The 19,504-nt window shown below is 53.7% G+C and overlaps 3 protein-coding genes across 5 annotated transcripts; 1 reads left to right on the top strand and 2 right to left on the bottom strand.

Moving 5' to 3' along the window:
• Positions 1–3,558: 3,558 nt before the first annotated feature.
• OSCAR (osteoclast associated Ig-like receptor) lies at positions 3,559–8,266 on the bottom strand. The gene is made up of 5 exons (XM_060085072.1): positions 8,230–8,266; positions 7,556–7,588; positions 5,243–5,542; positions 4,099–4,380; positions 3,559–3,695 (listed from the first exon to the last, which is right to left on the bottom strand). Exons 1-5 carry the CDS (start codon positions 8,264–8,266, stop codon positions 3,559–3,561), a joined length of 789 nt encoding a protein of 262 aa, XP_059941055.1.
• An 848-nt stretch (positions 8,267–9,114) lies between these two features.
• Positions 9,115–12,745, top strand: NDUFA3 (NADH:ubiquinone oxidoreductase subunit A3). The gene is made up of 4 exons (XM_060085372.1): positions 9,115–9,222; positions 9,442–9,516; positions 11,988–12,065; positions 12,590–12,745. Exons 1-4 carry the CDS (start codon positions 9,213–9,215, stop codon positions 12,679–12,681), a joined length of 255 nt encoding a protein of 84 aa, XP_059941355.1. The 5' UTR covers positions 9,115–9,212; the 3' UTR covers positions 12,682–12,745.
• A 65-nt stretch (positions 12,746–12,810) lies between these two features.
• Positions 12,811–19,481, bottom strand: TFPT (TCF3 fusion partner). 3 transcript variants are annotated; one of them, XM_060085345.1, is made up of 6 exons: positions 18,877–19,481; positions 18,325–18,583; positions 15,214–15,284; positions 13,633–13,702; positions 13,330–13,548; positions 12,811–12,958 (listed from the first exon to the last, which is right to left on the bottom strand). In XM_060085345.1, exons 2-6 carry the CDS (start codon positions 18,577–18,579, stop codon positions 12,839–12,841), a joined length of 735 nt encoding a protein of 244 aa, XP_059941328.1. In that variant the 5' UTR covers positions 18,580–18,583; positions 18,877–19,481; the 3' UTR covers positions 12,811–12,838. The 3 variants fall into 3 exon arrangements, with proteins under 3 accessions (XP_059941328.1, XP_059941327.1, XP_059941326.1); XM_060085344.1 differs by having other exon boundaries at positions 18,325–18,958; positions 19,084–19,481; XM_060085343.1 differs by having other exon boundaries at positions 19,084–19,481.
• Positions 19,482–19,504: the final 23 nt, after the last annotated feature.

Below are 19,504 nucleotides of genomic sequence, written 5' to 3'. Positions count from 1 at the left end.
TTTACTTTCCCACCAACAGGGTAGGAGGGTTCCCTTTTCTCCATACCCTCTCCAGCATTTATTCTTTGTAGATTTTTTTGACGATGGCCATTCTGACCAGTGTGAGGCGATACCTCACTGTGGCATTGATTTGCGTTTCTCTAATAATTAGTGATGTTGAACATCTTTTCATGTGCCTGTTGGCCATCTGTATGTCTTCTCTGGAGAAATGTCTATTTAGGTCTCTGCCCTCAATAACCTTTTATTGAATACTTGGTGTCTGTGAAGCCTTGTGCTAGTCGCTGGGTTATCTACTACTTTTGGGTATACTGGATAGATAAATGCATGAGTAGGTTGGTGGATGTGGAGTAAGTAAGTGGGTGAGTGGATTAATAAATTGATTGATTAATGAAGGGAGGAATGAATGAATGGATGTAAGAATGAGTGATGATAAGGGCAAGTGAAAGAACAGATATGTGCAAACGAGAACCAGTGAACAGAGGATGGAGGAAGAGATGGAAATAAGGATAAGAATCAATGAACGGGGCTTCCCTGGTGGTCCAGTGGCTAAGCCTCCACACTCCCAAAGCAGGGGGCCCGGGTTCAATCCCTAGCCAGGGAACTAGATCCCACATGCCGCAACTAAGAGTTTGCATGCCGCAACTAAAGATCCCCACATGCCACAACTAAGACCTGGCGCAGCCAAATAAATAAATATTTAAAAATAAAATTGTATGTGCCATTAGAAAAAGAAAGAATCAGTGAACGAATGGGTGGATGACAGAGCGAATGCATGAGTAGGTAGATGAATGGTTGGATGAGTGAATCGATGGAGCCCAGTTGAAGAGCAAACTCACCATGAGCCTCCCTGGTGATCCACTGACTCTCCGTATGACTTAGGGGGACCTTCACGTTACCTATATCTATTCCACCTTTTTCCTCTCTGTAAAACGGGCAGATTGGATCTGATGACTTTGCAGCCCCATCCAGGTCTAGTTCTCTCCTTCAAACCTTGATCTCCCACAACCTCGACGCCCCATGTGCCAGGGGGATTGCCCTGGAAATGCTCTGCTAGGGTCCCACATTGCTACTAAGAACAAACCCAGAAAGTTCCACTCAGAGTCTCTCCTCCTAGCTCTTCAGCAAGTCAATGCATGCAGGCAGCTAATTTGACTTCACAACTCAGTTCTGCTTCATCTCACAGTGAAGTACCCTAATGACACCCCCTAAGAGAATTGGGTGTTGAAATAACGCCGTTTTATATTGTTTACCCACAACTTAAATTTCCCAGTCTTTCTACAGGATCTGGTTTAGGTCAGTTTCTGAAACAAAAGAACACATCAAGAAATACTGCTTATGGGCTTCCCTGGTGGCACAGTGGTTAAGAGTCCACCTGCCAATTCAGGGGACATGGGTTTGATCCCTGGCCCGGGAAGATCCCGGACATGCCACGGAGCAACAAAGCCCGTGCAGCACAACTACTGAGCCTGCGCTCTAGAGCCCGCGAGCTACAACTACTGAGCCCACGTGCCACAATTACTGAAGCCCTCGTGCACAGACCCCGTGCTCCGTAACAAGAGAAGCCACCACAATGAGAAGCCCGCATACCGCAACGAAGAGTAGCCCCCGCTTGCACCAACTAGAGAAAGCCCGCATGCAGCAACAAAGACCCAACGCAGCCAAAAACAAATAAGTAAAATAAATAAATTTATTTAAAAAAAGAAATACTTCTTATCTTTCCTCAAATCGTGTGTGTGTGTATGTGTGTGTGTGTGTGTGTGTGTGTTAGGCATGGGGATCCTTACATCAATGAAGGGTTGAGATACAAACTTTGCTTCTTAATCTATGTCCTCTCCCCAAAAGGGGGGGGATGAGGGGAGTTAAAGCAGCTGATCTGAGGTTTTGCCATCTTTCTCCATGTGTTGGGGGCAAGTTATCTCTTTAATTCTCTCTAGAACTGAGATGGTGGATTTTAAAAAAATATTTATTTATTTATTAATTATTTTTGGCTGCATTGGGTCTTAGATGCGGCACGCAGGATCTTTCATTGTGGCGTGCAGGCTCTTCTTCAGCTGTGGTGTGGGCTTAGTGCCCTGGGGCACGTGGGATCTTAGTTCCCTGATCAGGAATCCAACCCGCGCACCCGCCATTGGAAGGAGGATTCTTAATCACTGGACCACCAGGGAAGTCCCAAGATGGTAGATATTTTTAGGTTCTCCTTTCAAAGGTGAAAACTCAGAAGAATCTGTAGGTTGCTCAAGGCTACCCACCTAATGAGTGGTGGGGCTGGGACTGTCCAAAAAAAAAAAAAAAAAAAAACAAGTCATCCTCTTCTCCATAAACTGGGAAGAGAGGAAGGAGAAGTTGGAGATTTTAATAAAAACAGAAGAGGACGTGTGCTCCACCAAAATTAGGCATAAATCAAGAACACATGAGTGAGTGGTAAGACTTGCCTAGAGACGGAAAATGTGTGTATGAGCATGAGAAAGGCATCACGATTAGCCAGATAAAATTAGAAGTTAAACTAATAAATTCAAGAGAAAATTGTGCAAGTAGCCAGGGCTTCCAGAAGGAAGATTTTAGGGTCTAGGTCAAAGGTCTACTGCACACACTCCACTTGCTGTTGCCTTGGCAACAGACCCCCCTTAAAGATAATGGCGGTTCTGGGGCTTCCCTGGTGGCGCAGTGGTTGAGAGTCCGCCTGCCGATGCAGGGGACACGGGTTCGTGCCCCGGTCCGGGAAGATCCCACATGCCGCGGAGCGACTGGGCCTGTGAGCCATGGCCGCTGAGCCTGCACGTCTGGAGCCTGTGCTCTGCAACGGGAGAGGCCACAACAGTGAGAGGCCCCGTGTATCGCAAAAAAAAAAAAAAAAAAAAAAAAGATAATGGCGGTTCAAGGAAAACAGCTGTGAGCAAATGAAGCTGTAATTGGAGAAGAAATTCTATGGTGGTCTTATCTTGGTCTGCCTTTGGGGAGGGTCTGAGTAGGACTTCGGAAGAGGTTTGTTTGGCAACCAAGAGTGGTGTCATGAAGGGAATGACGGTGAGTTGCGTACAAGGTGAGCTGGAGCATGAACAACTGGAAAACTACAACTAGAATTTCACTTGGGTTCTGTGAGTCGGATAGAAATAGCTTTTATACAGTAGCTAACATTTAATGAACATTTTCTGTGAGCCAGTCACTGTTTTAAACCCTTCGTATGCATTGTCCACTTAACCCTAATGAAGTGGGTATTTCCAGTGCTCCCATCTTACAGCCAGGGCAACCGAGGCTGGGGAAGGGTCGCTTTCCTAATATCCCACAGGGATATTAGGATATTAGCAGCGGCACTGGGATTCCAACTCAGGTCTTGCTGGCGAGGAAGGCTTAACCACACTGATGGTGCCTCCCGCTGATCCGGGAGGTCCTGGAGAAATGACCCCAAAGGAAGATCCAGGGCGTGGTGCAAAGGTTGTTTTTACTCGGGAAGCTGGGCTCAGCGAGGAGGGCTGTGGGTCTCCTGGAAGGGCGGTCCAACCCAAGGGATTCCAGCTTCTTCACCATCCTCTCTGGGAAGTCTTCTCTGTCCTCTGAGGCTCAGGCCCAGATGATACAAGGGGCGCGATTCTGGCTGCGCCGGTCGAGAACGACCAGCGTGCCCAGAGACATGAGGACCAGGCCTACCAGCCCCAGGCGGACGAGGTTGCCCTGGGTGTAGTCCAAGGAGCCCGAGCCTGCGGGGCCAGCAAGGGAGAGAGGCGGTGAGCTTCCGAGCCACAGGTTCGGCCCACCCTCTGGCTCCCTAACCTCCAGAGTGGAGTTGGGACGCAAATCCCAGTCTCAAACTTGAGGGGGTCGATGGGAGCAGGGGCCCCGGACCCCTGGGTCTGAGGGAGGAGCGGCTGGGGCTCCGGACCCCTGGGTCTGAGGGGGGAGAGGCTGGGGGCCTGGACCCCTGGGTCTGAGGGAGGAGCGGCTGGGGTCCCGGACCCCTGTGTCTGAGGGAGGAGGGGCTGGGGGCCTGGACCGCTGGGTCTGAGGGAGGAGGGGCTGGGGTCCCGGACCCCTGGGTCTGAGGGAGGAGGGGCTGGGGGTCTGGACCCCTGCGTCTGGGGGCAGAGGGCTGGGGCCCCTTACCGGCCGCGCTGATGACCAGCGGCTCGCTGCGCTGGGACAGCACGTACGGGGCGGAGGGCGTGTGGTAGTAGCAGCTGTATGTGCCGGGCGCGCGGGCGCCGAGCAGCGGGAAGTCCGCCCAGGGCTGCGCCGAGTCGCGGTACTGCAGCGGGGCCGCCACGCCCTCGCGGTACAGCGCGAAGCTCATGCCCCCCAGGCGGCCGGCGCAGCGCAGGCTCACGTTGGCCCCAGGTGCCACCACCGGCCCGGGCAGCGCCACCAGCGACGGGCGCGGCAGCTCGTCTGCGGGGGAGGAGGACCGGGACAGGGGGGCTAGGTTCTCTCTCCCCTCCCCGCTCCCCCCGCCACTCTTCCCGCTTCATCCTCTCTCCCCTCCTCCCCACTCTTCCTACCCCCCGTTTTCTCTCCCCTCCTCCTCCCTCCTTCCTCTTTTCCGCTCTCCTTTCCTGCCTCCCTCTCCCCCGCTCCTAGTCTCTCAGCCTCTGTCTCCCCCTGCACTTCTCTCTCCTCTTGTCCTGGCCAGTGTCTCGACGTCTCTCCCTTCTCTGTGGGTCTCCCTCAGCTTCTCTGTGCCCTTGTGCCTCTGCGTCTCTGTCTCCCTCCCTGTATGTCGCTTTTTCCCACTGTGCCGGTGCCTCACTAAAATTCTCTATTTTTAACGTCCCACTCGTTAGTGTTTCACTCCCCCGGGTCACAGAGGTTGCGCCTCTCCCAGGGTTTCTCAACCTTAGCACTAGTGACTTTTTATTTTAGATCTTAGTTCCCCGACCAAGGATTGAACCCGCGCCCTTGGCAGTGAAAGCGCGGAGTCCTAACCACTGGACGGCCAGGGAATTTCCACTAGTGACATTTTTGGATACATCCGGATGATTCTTTGGGCGTGGGGTGTTAGGGGCTGTGCTGCCCTGTACACTGCAGGATGGCTACCCATGGGATGGCAGTAGCAAACCCTTCCCCGGTCGTGACAAGCAAAAATGTCTCCAGATGTTGCCAAACTGGGGGTGGGGGTGGGGGAGGTAAAATCGCCCCTGGTTGAGGATCCCCGCTGTTTCCCTGGTGTGTTTTTTCTCTCTCTCTGTCTCTCCTTCCCCTCCCTCATCCCACCTGTGCCCCCTCTCCACAGCCCCCTCCCCCAGGCTCTCACCTGTCACCAGGAGTTCCAGGGCATCACTGGGGTGGGACCAGACGCCTGGTCCCCAGTCTAGCCTCTGGTAGCAGCAGCGGTAATTGCCCCCCTGGTCTGGGGTCACCTCCTCCAGGAAGAACTCCGCCAGCTCCGCAGATACATCCCGGTACAGCACAGGAGCAACCTCTCCAGACTTGAAGAGTGCAAACCTCCAGGTGGGCTGGGGTGCCCGGCACCTCAAAGTGACGTTGACCCCGGGTGTCACAACTGCAGCTGGCTGAGCCCCCAGCCGCGGCTTAGGGTATGAGGCTGGGGGGACTGAACAGACGGGGCTGCCTGGGTCCTCAGGCTTCCTAGGAGCCCAGGGAAATGAGGGGGCAGCTGGGGTAGGAGGAGAATCTCCTTGAGAATCACTGGCCCTTTCTCAGCCTCAGTTCCCTGCTTGTAAAATAGGGGAGACGTTGGACCCCAACCAAGGCTTGTCAAAATTAGCTGCAAATCAGAGGAGCAGGGCATCAACTCCTGACCTTTACTCCATGGTTTTTAAACATCACTTCAAGGGATTGGGTCCCAGAAATCTGTGATTTCGAATTGCCCTCCAGAATATTTGTACCATATTTGACATATTTCAATAGTTGCCCAAACTTGCTATCTATTTTGGGGAAAAACTGTTGGATTCCCTACCTCACACCATTCCCCAAAACTAATTGCAGATTAATGTAAAGAACTACATGTGTTTAAAAAAAAACTATAAAAAGTATTAGCAGAAAATATAGGAAAATATATTTGTGTTGGGGGTAGAGAAGGCTGTCTTAAAATATAAAATGAAAAACTCAGAATGGACAAGGGTAATTAAGTTGACAGCTTCAACATTTTAAAGCTGTGTATGAGAAAAGACATATAAATGAAGCTAGAAGACAAGTGACGGCACGGGCAGAAATGGCTTATTCCTAAATCACATAGGTTACGAGCGTAGAAGGAAATCCGACAGCCAGTTCAACTGAAAGTTGGGCAAGACATATGAATAGGCAATTCACAGAAGAGGAAGTCCAACTGACCAAAACACATTTGGGGGTTATGTGAAAGTTGTCCAACCTTAGTGATATTATTTTTAAAAACTAAAACAATAGTAAGACATTTTTGCCTCTCAGGTTGTCAAAAATTTAAATAATGGTTAACATTGTGTTTGGGTGAATATGTAGTAAAAGAGGCACTTAGGTGCACCTTTTGAGAAGTCATTTTGTCAGTTTCTATCAGGACACACAAAGGGCATGACCAACCACCCAATAAGTCCACCCTAGACAAATGCACTTACATGGGCACAAAAAGCTTATACAGAAATGCTCACTGCAGCAATGATTGTGAGGGGAAAAGTTGGAAACAACCTAAATATGCATCAAGAGGGCCAAGTAAACTAGAATCCAGCCGTACAATGGCAAATGCTAGACAGCATTTTTAAAAAAGAGAGAAAAAGGTAGAGCTAGCTATAATGACATGGAAATGTCTCCAAGAGAGATTGCAAAGTGAAAAATGTAAGATGCAGAACAATGTGAGTCACGAAATATCAATTTTGCTTTGGGAGAAAAAGAAGTACAAAAATACATGTGTGTGTTTGAAAGCATGGAAATTTTTTCTAAGGATTCAGAGATCATTTAAGGAAGATGAGCCAGGGGAAGAAGGAGGTTGTCATATGTCCCTTGATAATAATTTTTAAAACCATGAATATATGTTAGCTTTAACATTTAAAAAATAATTAAAATAAATTGATAGCTAAGGTATTAATGGTTCTCCAGGTGATTCTTATTTGAAGTTGGAGTGTAATGGAGGGAAATTGAGAGGAGGAAGAGGTCTCACCCATCAGAAACCCTGGAAAGAAACCCAGGGCTGGAGGGTTTCTCTCAGGGTGGAGGACCCTACTTTCCAAAGGGGAATAATAGGCATTGCCAGAGATCCTATTTCTTGAGCCCTGCACTTTGCCAAGCTCTGAGCCGAGGGTTTTATGCATGTGATTTTATTAAATCCTCACAACAGCCCATTTTACAGAGAAATAAACTGAGTCTTAGCATTCAGTGGTTTGTTCAAGGTCATAAATGAATACGATGGCGAAACTGGGGTTCCAGCTTAGGTCTCTTTAACTCCAAAGTTCATGATCTTCACTACTTACCTATACTGGTCACTGAAATGAATGAGGAAGGAAGGAGGGAAAGAAATAAAGGAAGGGGGAGGGAAGTAAGGAAATCTGGGGGGAGGGGAGGCACCAAAATAAAATCTGAGTAGTTGGAAATGGGGTGTCAGCAGCACACAGGAGAATGGGTGTGGAGTGTGACTCACCAGTTGGAGTGATGTCTGCGTGACACACCAGCCCTATAGAAGGTCAAAGGGGCTTGGTCTTCTCAAAGCCTTCGGCTGCTCCCAGCCCCACCTCATTGGGCACCCAGGAATCTAAGTCCCCAGGCCCTCTATCCTCTGGGAAACAGAAATCTTGCCCATACTTCCTCCTCAGTAGCCATAAATTCAGGCTTCCAGTCCCCACTTATTTAAGAGCCCAAAAGTCTGGACCCAAGCCCCTCTTGCCTCTACACCCAAGAGTTCAGGCCCTTGGATTCCACCGTTTCCAGGAGACAATAATCTGAGCCCACAGTTTCTCCTCTCTGGGCTGCAGGAGTCTGGGCCCCCAGTTTCCTTCTTTCCCAGGTGTCTTGGCTTCTCCATCTCCCTCCCACATCAAGATCTAGAACTATAGGTTCTCTGTCTCCAGGAATTTAGATCTCTAGCCCTCTCCTGCTTCAAGATGTAGAGAATCCTGCCCCCAACTTCCTCCTCTTCCAGGAATTCAGGACCCCTGGGTCCTCTTGCCTTAGGACCCAGGGGTCTGAGCCCCAGTCCTGTTATTCTGGCCTAGGATTCCAAACCCTCAGCTCGTGCCTCCTGATCACCCTGCACCTGCCCTCAGGGAGACCCCAGCCCAGCCAGGGGCCCAGGGAGAAGGGGGTGGGGTGTCTCACAGAGAGTCAGCAGCTGCAGATTCATCACCAGGGCCATGGTGGGCAGTTCTCGGCTGGAGCAGGAACAGGAGCCAGGGCTCGGCTGTGCCCTCTCCCCTACCAGGAAATGAGGCAACATCAGGAAGCCGGAGCCCTATTTAGGGAAGGAAGGAGCGAGGTGGGGGCCCCTGGGTGATTGTGTCACAGCCCCATGGTGCTGTGGAAAAAGTTGGGAGAGGGAGCAGTCATAACTGTTGTGTTCATTAAACTTAAAAAAAAAAAATTAGCATCTATTATGTGCCAGACCCTGTGCTACACGGTTCGGGGAAAGGGGCACAGAAGGGAGTCGGACCCCATTACTGTGCTCAAGTAGCTCCCAGCGTGATGGAAAGGCAGATTCCGACCAGGTTAGTTAATGGAGCTATAATGGAGGTCACATAGAGCACTGTGAGAGTATACAGAAGGCCCCTAACCCTTCTGGGATGAGACTTAGGGCTTGCAGGACGAACTGATTTTAAGCTGAGACCTCAAATTGGTGATTCGTCCTCTCCCAGCCTCCGTTTGTCCATCTGTAAAATGGGCTCTCATGAGTAAACTATAAAGTGAGGACTGATGCATTCCGCCTTAGCTGGGCCGCAGTAGGAGGACTGAAAGTTACTCCTCTGGAACGACTTTCTAGGCGGAAAGGAAAAAAAGAGAGCGGCGGCAGGTCCACCAAGACAAGTTTGCGCTTAAATCTGCAGCACCGCCTCTTCTCCCCGCAGCCGTCGTCTAGGACCGCTGTTCTGCGCCAGTACGCACGCGCGGATTCAGCCCGTGGAGGCTAGCGGGCCAGGACCACAACTCCCAGAGTGCTCCGCACCCCCGCCACCGCCTGGGATTGCTGTTCTGCGCCAATGAGCACGCGCGGACTCCGACTGCGGAGGCCGTGCCCAGGGACCACAACTCCCAGAGTGCTCCGCGCCCTCGCTGCCGGAGTCGCCGCCGCCGTTGCCGAGACCAAGATGGCCGGGAGTAAGTGTGGGTTCCGTCAGCGCGCGGGGATGGTACCGGGAACCCCGGGTGGTGCCAGGGGTAGGACAAGACGGAGCCCCCGTAGAGGCGGTAGGGTCTGGGCCGGAGGGGGACGCAGAGGTCACGAGGTAGCTTCTCCAGGGCGGGGGTGGCGCGAGAGGGGTAGAGGTCACTGGGGGCATCACCTGCAGGGGTGACCCTCCTCGCCCACCCTTCCAGGAATCGCCGCCTTTCTCAGGAATGTCTGGGCCAAGGAGCCGGTGCTAGTGGCATCCTTCACCATCGGGGGTCTCGGTGCGTGAGTGCCCCAGGCGCGAAAGTGCATCACCCCCAATCGGCGTCCCGGCTTTATCTCCTCCACCCCCTAGAGGTCCCACTGCCCCCACCAGTGCTCCATCGCCCCCCCCACCATCGTTCCATCCTGTACCCCCGAGGCCTGACCGCCGCCCTCAACGTTCCGTGTCCCCACTTGTATGCCAACACCCACCCCTAGTATTATGACTCCTCCACCACCCCATCGCTCCCCACCCCGTACGCACCCACCCAAGAAGTCCAGAATCCCTTAAAAGAAGAGATTGTCAACCCTAGCTGTGCATAATAGATTAAAAATAATAATAATAAATGAAAAGTAATGTCCTTATCCTCCCCTTTCACCCTCATCCCCCACCCCCACCCCAGGTTCTGAATTGAATTGGGTGGGGTGGAGGTGGGGCTAGGGAATCTTGTGTCTTGTGAAAATCCCCCAGTGCTTCTTTTTTTTTTTTTTTTTTCTTTTTGCTGTATGCGGGCCTCTCACTGTTGTGGCCTCTCCCGTTGCGGAGCACAGGCTCCGGATGCGCAGGCCCAGCGGCCATGGCTCACGGGCCCAGCCGCTCCGCGGCATATGGGATCCTCCCAGACCGGGGCACGAACCCGTATCCCCTGCATCGGCAGGCGGACTCTTAACCACTGCGCCACCAGGGAGGCCCCCCCAGTGCTTCTAATGTGCTTCTGCGATTGAGAACCTCAGCTGTAGAACTGGGCTACTCAGATTTCAAGGTGATGCTGTGGGTCTTGGTGAAATACAGGTTCTGATTCAGTGGGTCTGGGGTGGGTCTGGGGATGCTGCATTTCTAACACGTTCCCAGGTCTTGTCAATACTGCTGGTTGGCAGGCCACACACTGAGTGAGGTTCTAGAACACAGTTGTCCCACGCGGCAGCCACGGGTCACATGGGCCACTTGAAATGGGGCCAACATGAATTGAGATGGTACATGTTACCCTGATGTAAAGCATACACCAGATTTCAAAGACTTTGTATAACAAAGAGCATATAAAATATCAATGTCTTTTATGCCGAGGATATGTTGAAATGTCTTGGGTATACCAGGTTAAATTTATTTTTTAATTTGTATGTTTTAACTTTTTTTTCTATAAATTTATTTATTTATTTACTTTTGGCCGCCTTGGGTCTTTGTTGCTGCACGCAGCTCTTCTCTAGTTGCGGCAAGCGGGGGCTACTCTTTGTTGTGGTGCATGGGCTTCTCACTGCGGTGGCTTCTCTTGTTGCAGAGCATGGGCCCTAGGCGCACGGGCTTCAGTAGTTATGGCATGAGGGCTCAGTAGTTGTGGCACGCAGGCTCTAGAGCGCAGGCTCAGTAGTTGTGGCACACGGGCTTAGTTGCTCCGCAGCATGTGGGATCTTCCCGGAACAGGGCTTGAACCCATGTCCCCTGCATTGGCAGGGGGCTTCTTAACCACTGCGCCACCAGGGAAGCCGTATGTTTTAACTTTTATGTGGCTATTAGAAAATGTAAAATTACATACATGGCTCTTGTATTTATGTCGGACAGCACTGACCCAGAATATTCCTTTACATGCCCTGCCCCACCCACCATGACTCCCTGCTCCTACCCCAGGTGGACTGTAATTTCTCAATGACTGTTCTTTGTACAAAACCTTCTCCTCAGTTTGTAACAGTTCATGATTTCTCTGGAACGTTCCCAAAACACCCCCGACCCACACCCCTTAATATGCTCCATGACTCAAATGCGCTCATTCTGTGACCAACCCTTTCTTCCTTCCTGTGTCTTCTAGGTCCCACAAGTCTGTGGATGCTTGGCTTCCACCCTCACTTCCAAAAAAAAAAAAGTCTTGGGCTTCCCTGGTGGCGCAGTGGTTGAGAGTCCGCCTGCCGATGCAGGGGACACGGGTTCGTGACCCGGTCCGGGAAGATCCCACATGCCGCGGAGCGGCTGGGCCCGTGAGCCATGGCCGCTGAGCCTGCGCGTCCGGAGCCTGTGCTCCGCAACGGGAAAGGCCACAACAGTGAGAGGCCCGTGTACCGCAAAAAACAAAAACAAACAAACAAAGTCTTATAGGGCCTCCCTGGTGGCGCAGTGGTTGAGAGTCTGCCTGCCGATGCAGGGGATACGGGTTCGTGCCCCGATCTGGGAGGATCCCATATGCCGCGGAGCGGCTGGGCCCGTGAGCCATGGCCGCTGGGCCTGCGCGTCCGGAGCCTGTGCTCCGCAACGGGAGAGGCCACAGCAGTGAGAGGCCCACATACCGCAAAAAAAAAAAAAAAAAAAAAAAGAAAAAAAAAAAAGTCTTATAAACCCTTCTGCTGATGTACCGGGCTCCCAGGGTGCCCAGGGGCCTCCTGGAGGTGCTGGATCCACCTCCTCCCCTCCCCGCATGCACTTGACCCCCATCTTGAAAAGGCTCAGCTGCTGTCCCCGCCGCCACCTCCTTCCCCTGGGCCTCACCCCTGTGTCTCTCCGCAGCTATAATCCTGCCTGCACTCAGCCCCTACGCCAAGTACTCCATCATGATCAATGAGGCCACACCCTACAACTACCCAGGTGAGTGGGAGCCGGGGCAGCGGCCGTGGACCCTGCCGAGCTGGGGGTGGGATGACGATGGGCAGGTCTTGCCTCTGCAGGGATCCCAGATTCCGCAGTGCAGTCTGGACTCTCGTTTTTTCCTTCAGTAGATATAATCCACGTGCCGTACAATTCGCTCTGTTTTTGCACTTTGAGTTTCTGTCATGGTTCCAGATTTCTGTCCTTGTCCGGGTTCCCAATCTCTGTTGCTTTCTGGAGTTTTGTCTTCCTGGGTCTCCACCTCTCCAGGTCTCTGTTCTGCTTCCTTGTATCTGTTGGGTCTTTCTCTGGGTCTCCTTTCAGTATCCATCGTTCTGGTCTCCCATGTCTCTAGGTCTCTATTTCCCCACTTCCCTGCATCTCTGATTTTCTGACCCTTACTCTCTTTCTTATCTCTCCCCGGGGTCCCGTTTCCCTCTTTGAAAGTAAGCTGACAGGCCAGCCCTTCTCTGCGGGCCCCCAGCGATCTGCTCGTCTCAGTGGCCCACCCTCCTGTCCCACAGTGCCCCTCCGAGACGATGGGAACATGCCTGATGTGCCCAGCCACCCCCAGGACCCCCAGGGCCCAAGCTTGGAGTGGCTGAAGAAACTGTGAGCTTCTCCATTGACAGGGAGAGGCCCCCTCCCTGACGGCCCCCAATAAAAATGTGAAAACCACACCCGGTGTCTGAGTGTGTGCAGCTGCAGGTGGAAGCAGTGGACAGCGGCCTAGGCGAGTGTAGGGGTTGGTTTACTGCGGTGGGGGGGGGGTGTCAGTCAAAGGCGGGGCTGGCTAGGGTTGGGTAGGGCAGCAGTTTGTCAGGCCCCCGAGAAACCCAGCTGGAGTCTAGGGCCTCGTCTGCTTCAAAGCCGAAGTCTTCCTCGACCTTGATCTGGGGGAGGTGAGAACAAGGCGTGAGAAGCGCCCCCGGCCTCCCGGGGGCGGCGTCCTCTGTGCTCCTCACCAGAAGTCCCGGCATCCCCTCCAGCGTCACCACCCTCCCCCGCCTCCTCTCCCTCCTCTGCCGACCCTCCCCGGTTATCTTTTCTTCTCCCCAGCCGCCTCCACATCTTCCTTCTCCACGAAAGCCCCTTGCCTGGCATCTTCCAACTCTTTCTCCTTCCCCGGCCAACGCCAGCCCCGTCCAACCCTTCCAGCCCTCCCCGCCTTGCAGGGCCCAGCCCCACCCCCCCGCAGTGCAGCAGGGAAGCCCAGGAGCCCCAGTCCCACCCGGCGGACCCCTGGACTCCAGGCCGCCCCCACCTGCACCGGGGCCAGTTCTGGAGTCAGCGCAGCTCCCACTCGGCGGCCGTCCCGGGGTGCTCGCCGCCTCTTCCGCCCGCTGGGCCCCTCGCCAGGGGCCGGGCTGCCAGGTTCTGGGGGTGCGGGCGTCCTTCTAGGCGGGGACGGCCCCTCTTTCTCTGGAGGCTCGTTCTCAGCGTTGCCTGGGGTGGGGGCGTCTGTGCCCTGGCTGCCCTCGTCCTGGCAGACAGGGAGGTGGGCACGTGAGGGCTGTGTCCTGGGCCCCCGGTTCCCCCAGCCCACCCGTGACCGCGTCGCACTCACCTCCAGCACGATGGTGAACTGGCTGGCGCGGTAGTCATCACCGTAGGAGTCCAGCACCCTCATGAGGAACCTGCGGCCGGACATAAGCCGCCGGGGGGGGCAGCTTTACCTTCTGGTGGGTGGGAAGGGGGCCCACGACAGCCCAGCTCTGACTCTGAAGCCAAGGCTGTCCTGGACCCAGAAGGTCTGAGTCACCCGGGTAGCAAGCACTTGAGCAGCCAGTGGGGCTCTGGGCAGGACCAGGTGACCTGCACCTCCACTCCTGCTCTGTAATCTGGAGGTGACAACCCCAACTGGGCGGCCCACTGACCACGACACTGCAGCTTGACGACAGCTCTGCAGTACTCGGCTTGTAAACAGTCAAACGTAAGTTATTATTTTCATTAATCCCTGGGAGGCGGGCCCAGAGCGCTCTCACGGGTGACGCTGCCTTCTCTTCCCCACTCCTGCTTCCAAAAGCTTTTTGGTTTTTTGTTTGTTTTAAGCTCTGATTAGATGGTCCCCATAAGCCAGCGCCTGGGTGGAGCGTTTTACGTGCAGTCTCTTATTCTACAAGTAGGTATCAGGTGTCCTCTCTGTGCTATCCACCACAGAAGCCACCGATCACCTGTCACCATCCTTGAGCGCCTGCCACGTGGCGAGAGTGACTGAGGAATGGAAATTTTAAATTTCGCTTGATTTTAGTTAATTCAGATGAAAATCGGAACCACGTGGCTACCAAGCACATGAAATGAGGCTCGTGCAACTGAGGGAGTGAATTTCCAATTTCACTTCGTCTTAATAAACTGGGACTGTGACCACTGAGGAACTGAATTTCCAGTTTCATTTGAATGAATTGAAATTTATTTAATGAATGTTAAAATTCAACTTCAGTGTAAAATAAAGTCACCACCTGCAGCTAGCATCCTGGACAGCACAGATGTGGACAAGAGGAGGACCCAGGAGCTGAGCCCTGGCTACTGCAGGTTCAGGGTTTGGGGAAGTGAGAATGAACCAGCAAAGAGGCAAGAATCAACGGCTGGGAGGAGGGGAAACTGAGACAGGAGAGTGACCTGGCCAAGAAAGTGCTTCAAAGAAGAGGGTATATCCACTGGGTCAGGTAAGTAGAGGGCTGAGGACTGACCGGGGGTCTCGGCCTCATGGAGACTCTGTAATAAGGCCTGTTCTCCACATTTCATGGAGATGGGGACCCAGTGGAGTGGTGGGCTGGCCCCAGAGCTCACTCCCCATCCTGGTCACGGTGACCCGAGGCGGGAGGCTCAGCTGAGCTCATCTCCTGTGGGCTCCCATTTAATCTTCAGCAGCCTCGTGATCTTAGTGTTAACCCTTAGGTGATGGGGAACTGGGGCTCAGAGAGGGGATGCGGCTTGCCCTGAATCACACAGCAGAACGGCGCTTGAAGCTGAGTCTGTGACCCTGAGTCTGGCCTCCTGCATTGTGTTACACTCCATTCAAAGGGAGCACACCTCTCCCCCAAGGCCCAGGGCTCGGCTTTCTTCCAAGGCCCAAGGTGGTGGTGACAGGGGTTGGGGGGAGCAGAGACAAGCGATGCAGGCCCAGAGCAGGTGTGCAAGGGGTTACCTCCGCTCCTGCTGGAGTCTCCGAGTTATCCTCTGTACCTGATGGAGCCTGTTCAGGACCCGCTCGTTCACCTGCGTGGAGGTGGGAGAAAACACAGGTCAGCCGGACTCCGCGTGCTCAACACGTGGTGCATGGGGCCCCGCTGGAGGGCGACTGGCCCAGGGCCATCCCGGGGCCTCCAGGGCCCGCTGTGTCTGCTCCTTCCCCCGCCTCGCTGCCTCTCTTGCTCCTCTCCCTCATCCACGTGGCTCACGCTTGAGTCCCCTGACACTGTCCTGTCCTGAGTGCTTTCCACGTGCTCTTCCCCAGGTGCCTGCCTAGCTCCCTCAAAGGCTGCACTCAAAGGCTACCTGCTCAGACCTCCCGTTAATTGCAGCAGCCCCTCCCCCACTTCCCACGCCAGAGCGTCCCCCCCCTTTCTCAGCTCCACTTTTCCATCGCCTTATAGCCTCTCTCTCTATGCAGTGTCCTCACTCTCCATCTCCCCCACCAGAACAGAAGCCCCAAAGGACCAGGATTTGTGCCTCTGTTCCCGGTGCCTTGAGCAGACCCTGGCAGAGGGGGTGCTCCCTGAATACTGCTAAACAAATGACTTCACCTAGTGATAAAGTGCTTGGAGGACACCAAACTGGTAGATATGCTGGAGATTAGGGCAGGAGGTGGCCGCTTCAGTTAAGGTCATCAGAGGAGACGTGTGCCCAAGCGTGAAAGAGTATGTTCTGCTCCTGCGTCAGAAAGACCTGGGTTTGAATCCCAGCCTGCCACTTCTCAGCTCTGGGACCTTGGGCAAGTTACTTAACTTCTCTGAGCCTCAGGTTTCTGCACTGGTAAAAGGAGAATAATAACAACTTATTCCTGGCGGGGGACGGGGGAGCTAAGAGCAGAGGCTCAAATGCAACTCCATTTGAGCAAATGGTTGAGTCTCTTTGGACCCCAGCATCCATCTGTTAAACAGGGCTCAGGATACCTGCTGCTTGGGGGGCGCTGAGTTCCCAGATGTCCCTGCGTAAAGCCCCCAGAGCAGGCCTGGCACGCAGTGGGTACTCACAGGTGAGAGGGCTTCACTCTGACAGAACACACAGTGACATGAGGAGTCGTGAAATCACGGGGTGGGGCGGGGGGGAAGAAGAGAGAGGAGTGGTCGTGGAGAGAAGAGAGGTTGGGGTGAGCTGAAGGATGAAGCGGAGGCAAAGGCTACCTGGTAAAAGATACACGGTATCTGGTTTATGTATATTACGTAAGTTTATATTGACACGTACATAAAACCATATTACAGAGTGCTGCAGGGACTTCCCTGGTGGTCCAGCCATTAAGACTCTGCGCTTCCACTGCAGGGGACGCAAGTTTGATCCCTGGTTGGGGAACTAAGATCCCACAGGCCACACAAACAAACCAAAAAAAAAAAAAAAAACAGTACTGCTAGGAACGTCATCAGGTTAACTGTCATCAGGTGTGTGTTTGTATGTATGTCTGCTGGGTACGTAGGGAGGACTGGGACAGCTGGCCACAGGGTATGCATAGGCTCAGCCTTTGTGCAGCTTCAGGGGAATATACTTTTAATACCTGGAGTTGATCCTGCTCCAAGTCCACCGCCCTCAGCCTGGCATTCAAATCCCCTCCCCAGCACCCCCATCAAACCAAACACCTCTCCAATCCTGAGTAAGCCCTATGCCACACAGAGTCCTCAGTGTACCTTTCCCTTCAGCTTGACGTGTTCCTACTTAATCTAAGACTTGACTCAAACCTCACCTCCTTATTAGTTCTCTAAGTCGTCTCTCTCTCTCCCTCTCCTTGACTCCTACCCCAGCTCAAGCCTCCTCCTCTCCTGCCTGGGCCACTACACCAGCCCCCTTCCAGAACTCCCCCAACACCGTCGTTACGGGTTGGATGGTGCCCGCTCAAAAAAGGTGTGCTGGAGTCCTAACTCCCGGTGCCTCAGAATGTGACCGTATTTGGACACAGGGTCTTCACAAAGGTAATCAAGTTAAATGAGGTGATTGGCCTTAACCCAATATGACTGGTGGCATCCTTATTAAAAGAAATTGGGGGGGCTTCCCTGGTGGCGCAGTGGTTGAGAGTCCGCCTGCCGATGCAGGGGACATGGGTTCGTGCCCCGGTCTGGGAAGATCCCACATGCTGCTGAGCAGCTGGGCCCATGAGCCATGGCCGCTGAGCCTGCACGTCCGGAGCCTGTGCTCCGCAATGGGAGAGGCCACAACAGTGAGAGGCCCGCGTACCGCAAAAAAAAAAGAAATTGGGATACACACACACACACAAGCACGGGAAGATGAAAGCAGAGATCTACAAGCAAGGAACACAAAAGATGTCCAGCAAACCACCAGAAGCTAGGGAGGATGCCTAGAACAGATAACAGATTCTCCCTCGCAGCCCTCAGGATGAACCAACCCTGCTGACACCTTGATCCCAGACTTCTAGTCTCCAGAACCGTAAGGCAGTACATTTCTATTACTTAGCTATCCGTTTGTGGTTCTTGATACAGCGGCCCTAGCAAAAGAGTCCAACCAAATTCAGAGTCTTTCAAACACTGACCCTGTCCCTCCCCTGTTTGAAACCTTTTGATAGCTCCCCATCACTCTCAAAAAAAAAAAAAAAAAAAATCCAAACCTCTTGCTCTGGTGGCCTTTCAAGATCTGGGCCCTGCTTACTGCTCCATCCTCATTCTCACCAAGGAGGCTAATGCAGTGATTCAGCAGAAAGAACCTGAGGCTGGGCAGAGGCGTGGGGATGGAGGGGAGGAGAAGGACCCCAGAGAGATCTGAGAGGCAGAACAGACAGGACATGAGGAGCGAATGATGTCAAGGGTATGGGAGATTTGAAAAGTTTGATCGGTGGGGAGCTAGAGAGGCACCTGTGAAACATCAGTGAGCTGGTCTGGGTTGTCAGGTGATGCTCCTAGAGGAGACATCTCTCCAAGGTGCCTTGCACACTGCCTGACACATAATAGGTGCTAAATAAATTAATAATGAATGAATAAGTGAATGGAAAATTCATTCAGCCGGGCAAGGGAGGCTGGGCATCTAGACAGAGACTGGGAAGGATTGGTAATGGAGGCCAGGGGACCCCAAAACAGGGGAATCCACACTCACCTACCTGCTCGATCTCCCGGCAGCGTCGACCTAGCGCCTGGTACTTCCTGCGGTTTAGTTCCCGCTGGCGCCGCCGCCGGCCCCGGGCTGCCTCTTCCTCTTCATCTCGCTCCCGGAGCCCGGAGCCACCCAGACCCCCAGACACAAACTCCACTTCTGTCTCAAGCTCGCTCTCCAGGATGTGACCACCGAACAAAGGAGGCAGCGCCAACTCTGAGCCTGGCGGCGCTGAGAACTCTTCAAAGCCCACAGATGCCATGGTCCTGTAGAGTCAGTGGGCTCAGGGACCCTGAATACCTAGCCCTTAGTCCCTCCTCCCACAGACCAGGAGCCCAACTCCCAGACTCCTCCTCTCTCTGATGCAGGAGTCCGAGGCCCCCAGCCCACCATTCCCAGGATCCAGAAGAGTTCGAGCCCCGACCCCTTCCTCCCAGGATCCAGGAGTCCAGGGCCCCAGCACCCGCTTCCCAGTATCGAGGAGTCCAGACCCCTTCTTCCCGAGTCCCACGGGGAGTTCGAGTCCCCCAAGCCCTCACTCAGACCCAGGAGTCCTGACCTCCAACCGCCTCGCCTGTCAGATCCAGGAGTCTAGACCCGTAGCCTTTTCCCCCAGGATGCTCGAGTACGGACCCCAGTCCCTACAAGAGTTATAAGCCAAAGGAGTTGTAGGAACTGCAATCCCCGTCAGTCCTCAGCGCAGAAGACCGCTCTTATGCAGCCGCAATGTCTTTTGGGATTCGTAGTTTTCCCCAAAGCCACTCACCCTTCTCTCTGCTCCAGTTCCATCTCTCTCCGACTCCGGGAGCCCCGGGCCTCAGAACTTCCAACCTCGCTAACCTCTAGGTTAAGTCGGTCGCAAAACTACCTTTCCCATCAGGCTTCACGACCCCAGCATGCGGGACCTTGCCGCTACGCCTTCTGTGAGCTGTAGTTTCCTATTTCCGGCTCCGCTCCCCAACCCCTCCACCTCCACCTCGACTCCCGGCTGAAAGCCTTGCTTTCTCGTCGAACGCCTCCACCAGTGGTCTGAGTTGTCCTCGACTTTATTCTTGTCTTGACACCCTGTCGTCAGACTATGGTGATTCTCGGCTTATCAGGCTCAGTCCACAGCGGGCGTGAGCCGGATAAAGCCCCGATTCTCTCCGGCTCATCCCTTCTCCGCCTAGCTGCAGGTGCTAATAAAG

The sequence above is a fragment of the Mesoplodon densirostris genome, chromosome 19 (genome assembly GCF_025265405.1).
Source record: "Mesoplodon densirostris isolate mMesDen1 chromosome 19, mMesDen1 primary haplotype, whole genome shotgun sequence".
NCBI classification, from domain to species: domain Eukaryota; kingdom Metazoa; phylum Chordata; class Mammalia; order Artiodactyla; family Ziphiidae; genus Mesoplodon; species Mesoplodon densirostris.
The sequence above is the reverse complement of the archived record's forward strand: the minus strand, read 5'-3'. Positions and strand labels throughout refer to the sequence as shown.

Excerpts from the sequence above, each read along its gene's own strand:
- OSCAR (XM_060085072.1), bottom strand. The coding sequence starts at position 8,266 with ATGGCCCTGGTGATGAATCTGCAGCTGCTGACTCTCT. Across the intron at positions 7,589-8,229 it reads TCTGCAGCTGCTGACTCTCT|GGCTGGTGTGTCACGCAGAC; the intron begins GTGAGACACCCC and ends GACCTTCTATAG. Across the intron at positions 3,696-4,098 it reads GCTGGTCATCAGCGCGGCCG|GCTCGGGCTCCTTGGACTAC; the intron begins GTAAGGGGCCCC and ends CTGGCCCCGCAG.
- TFPT (XM_060085343.1), bottom strand. The coding sequence starts at position 19,106 with ATGGAACTGGAGCAGAGAGAAGG. Across the intron at positions 13,703-15,213 it reads AGACTCCAGCAGGAGCGGAG|GTTCCTCATGAGGGTGCTGG; the intron begins GTAACCCCTTGC and ends GTCCGGCCGCAG. Across the intron at positions 12,959-13,329 it reads CAGAACTGGCCCCGGTGCAG|ATCAAGGTCGAGGAAGACTT; the intron begins GTGGGGGCGGCC and ends CACCTCCCCCAG.
- NDUFA3 (XM_060085372.1), top strand. Across the intron at positions 9,517-11,987 it reads CTTCACCATCGGGGGTCTCG|CTATAATCCTGCCTGCACTC; the intron begins GTGCGTGAGTGC and ends GTCTCTCCGCAG. Across the intron at positions 12,066-12,589 it reads CACACCCTACAACTACCCAG|TGCCCCTCCGAGACGATGGG; the intron begins GTGAGTGGGAGC and ends CCTGTCCCACAG.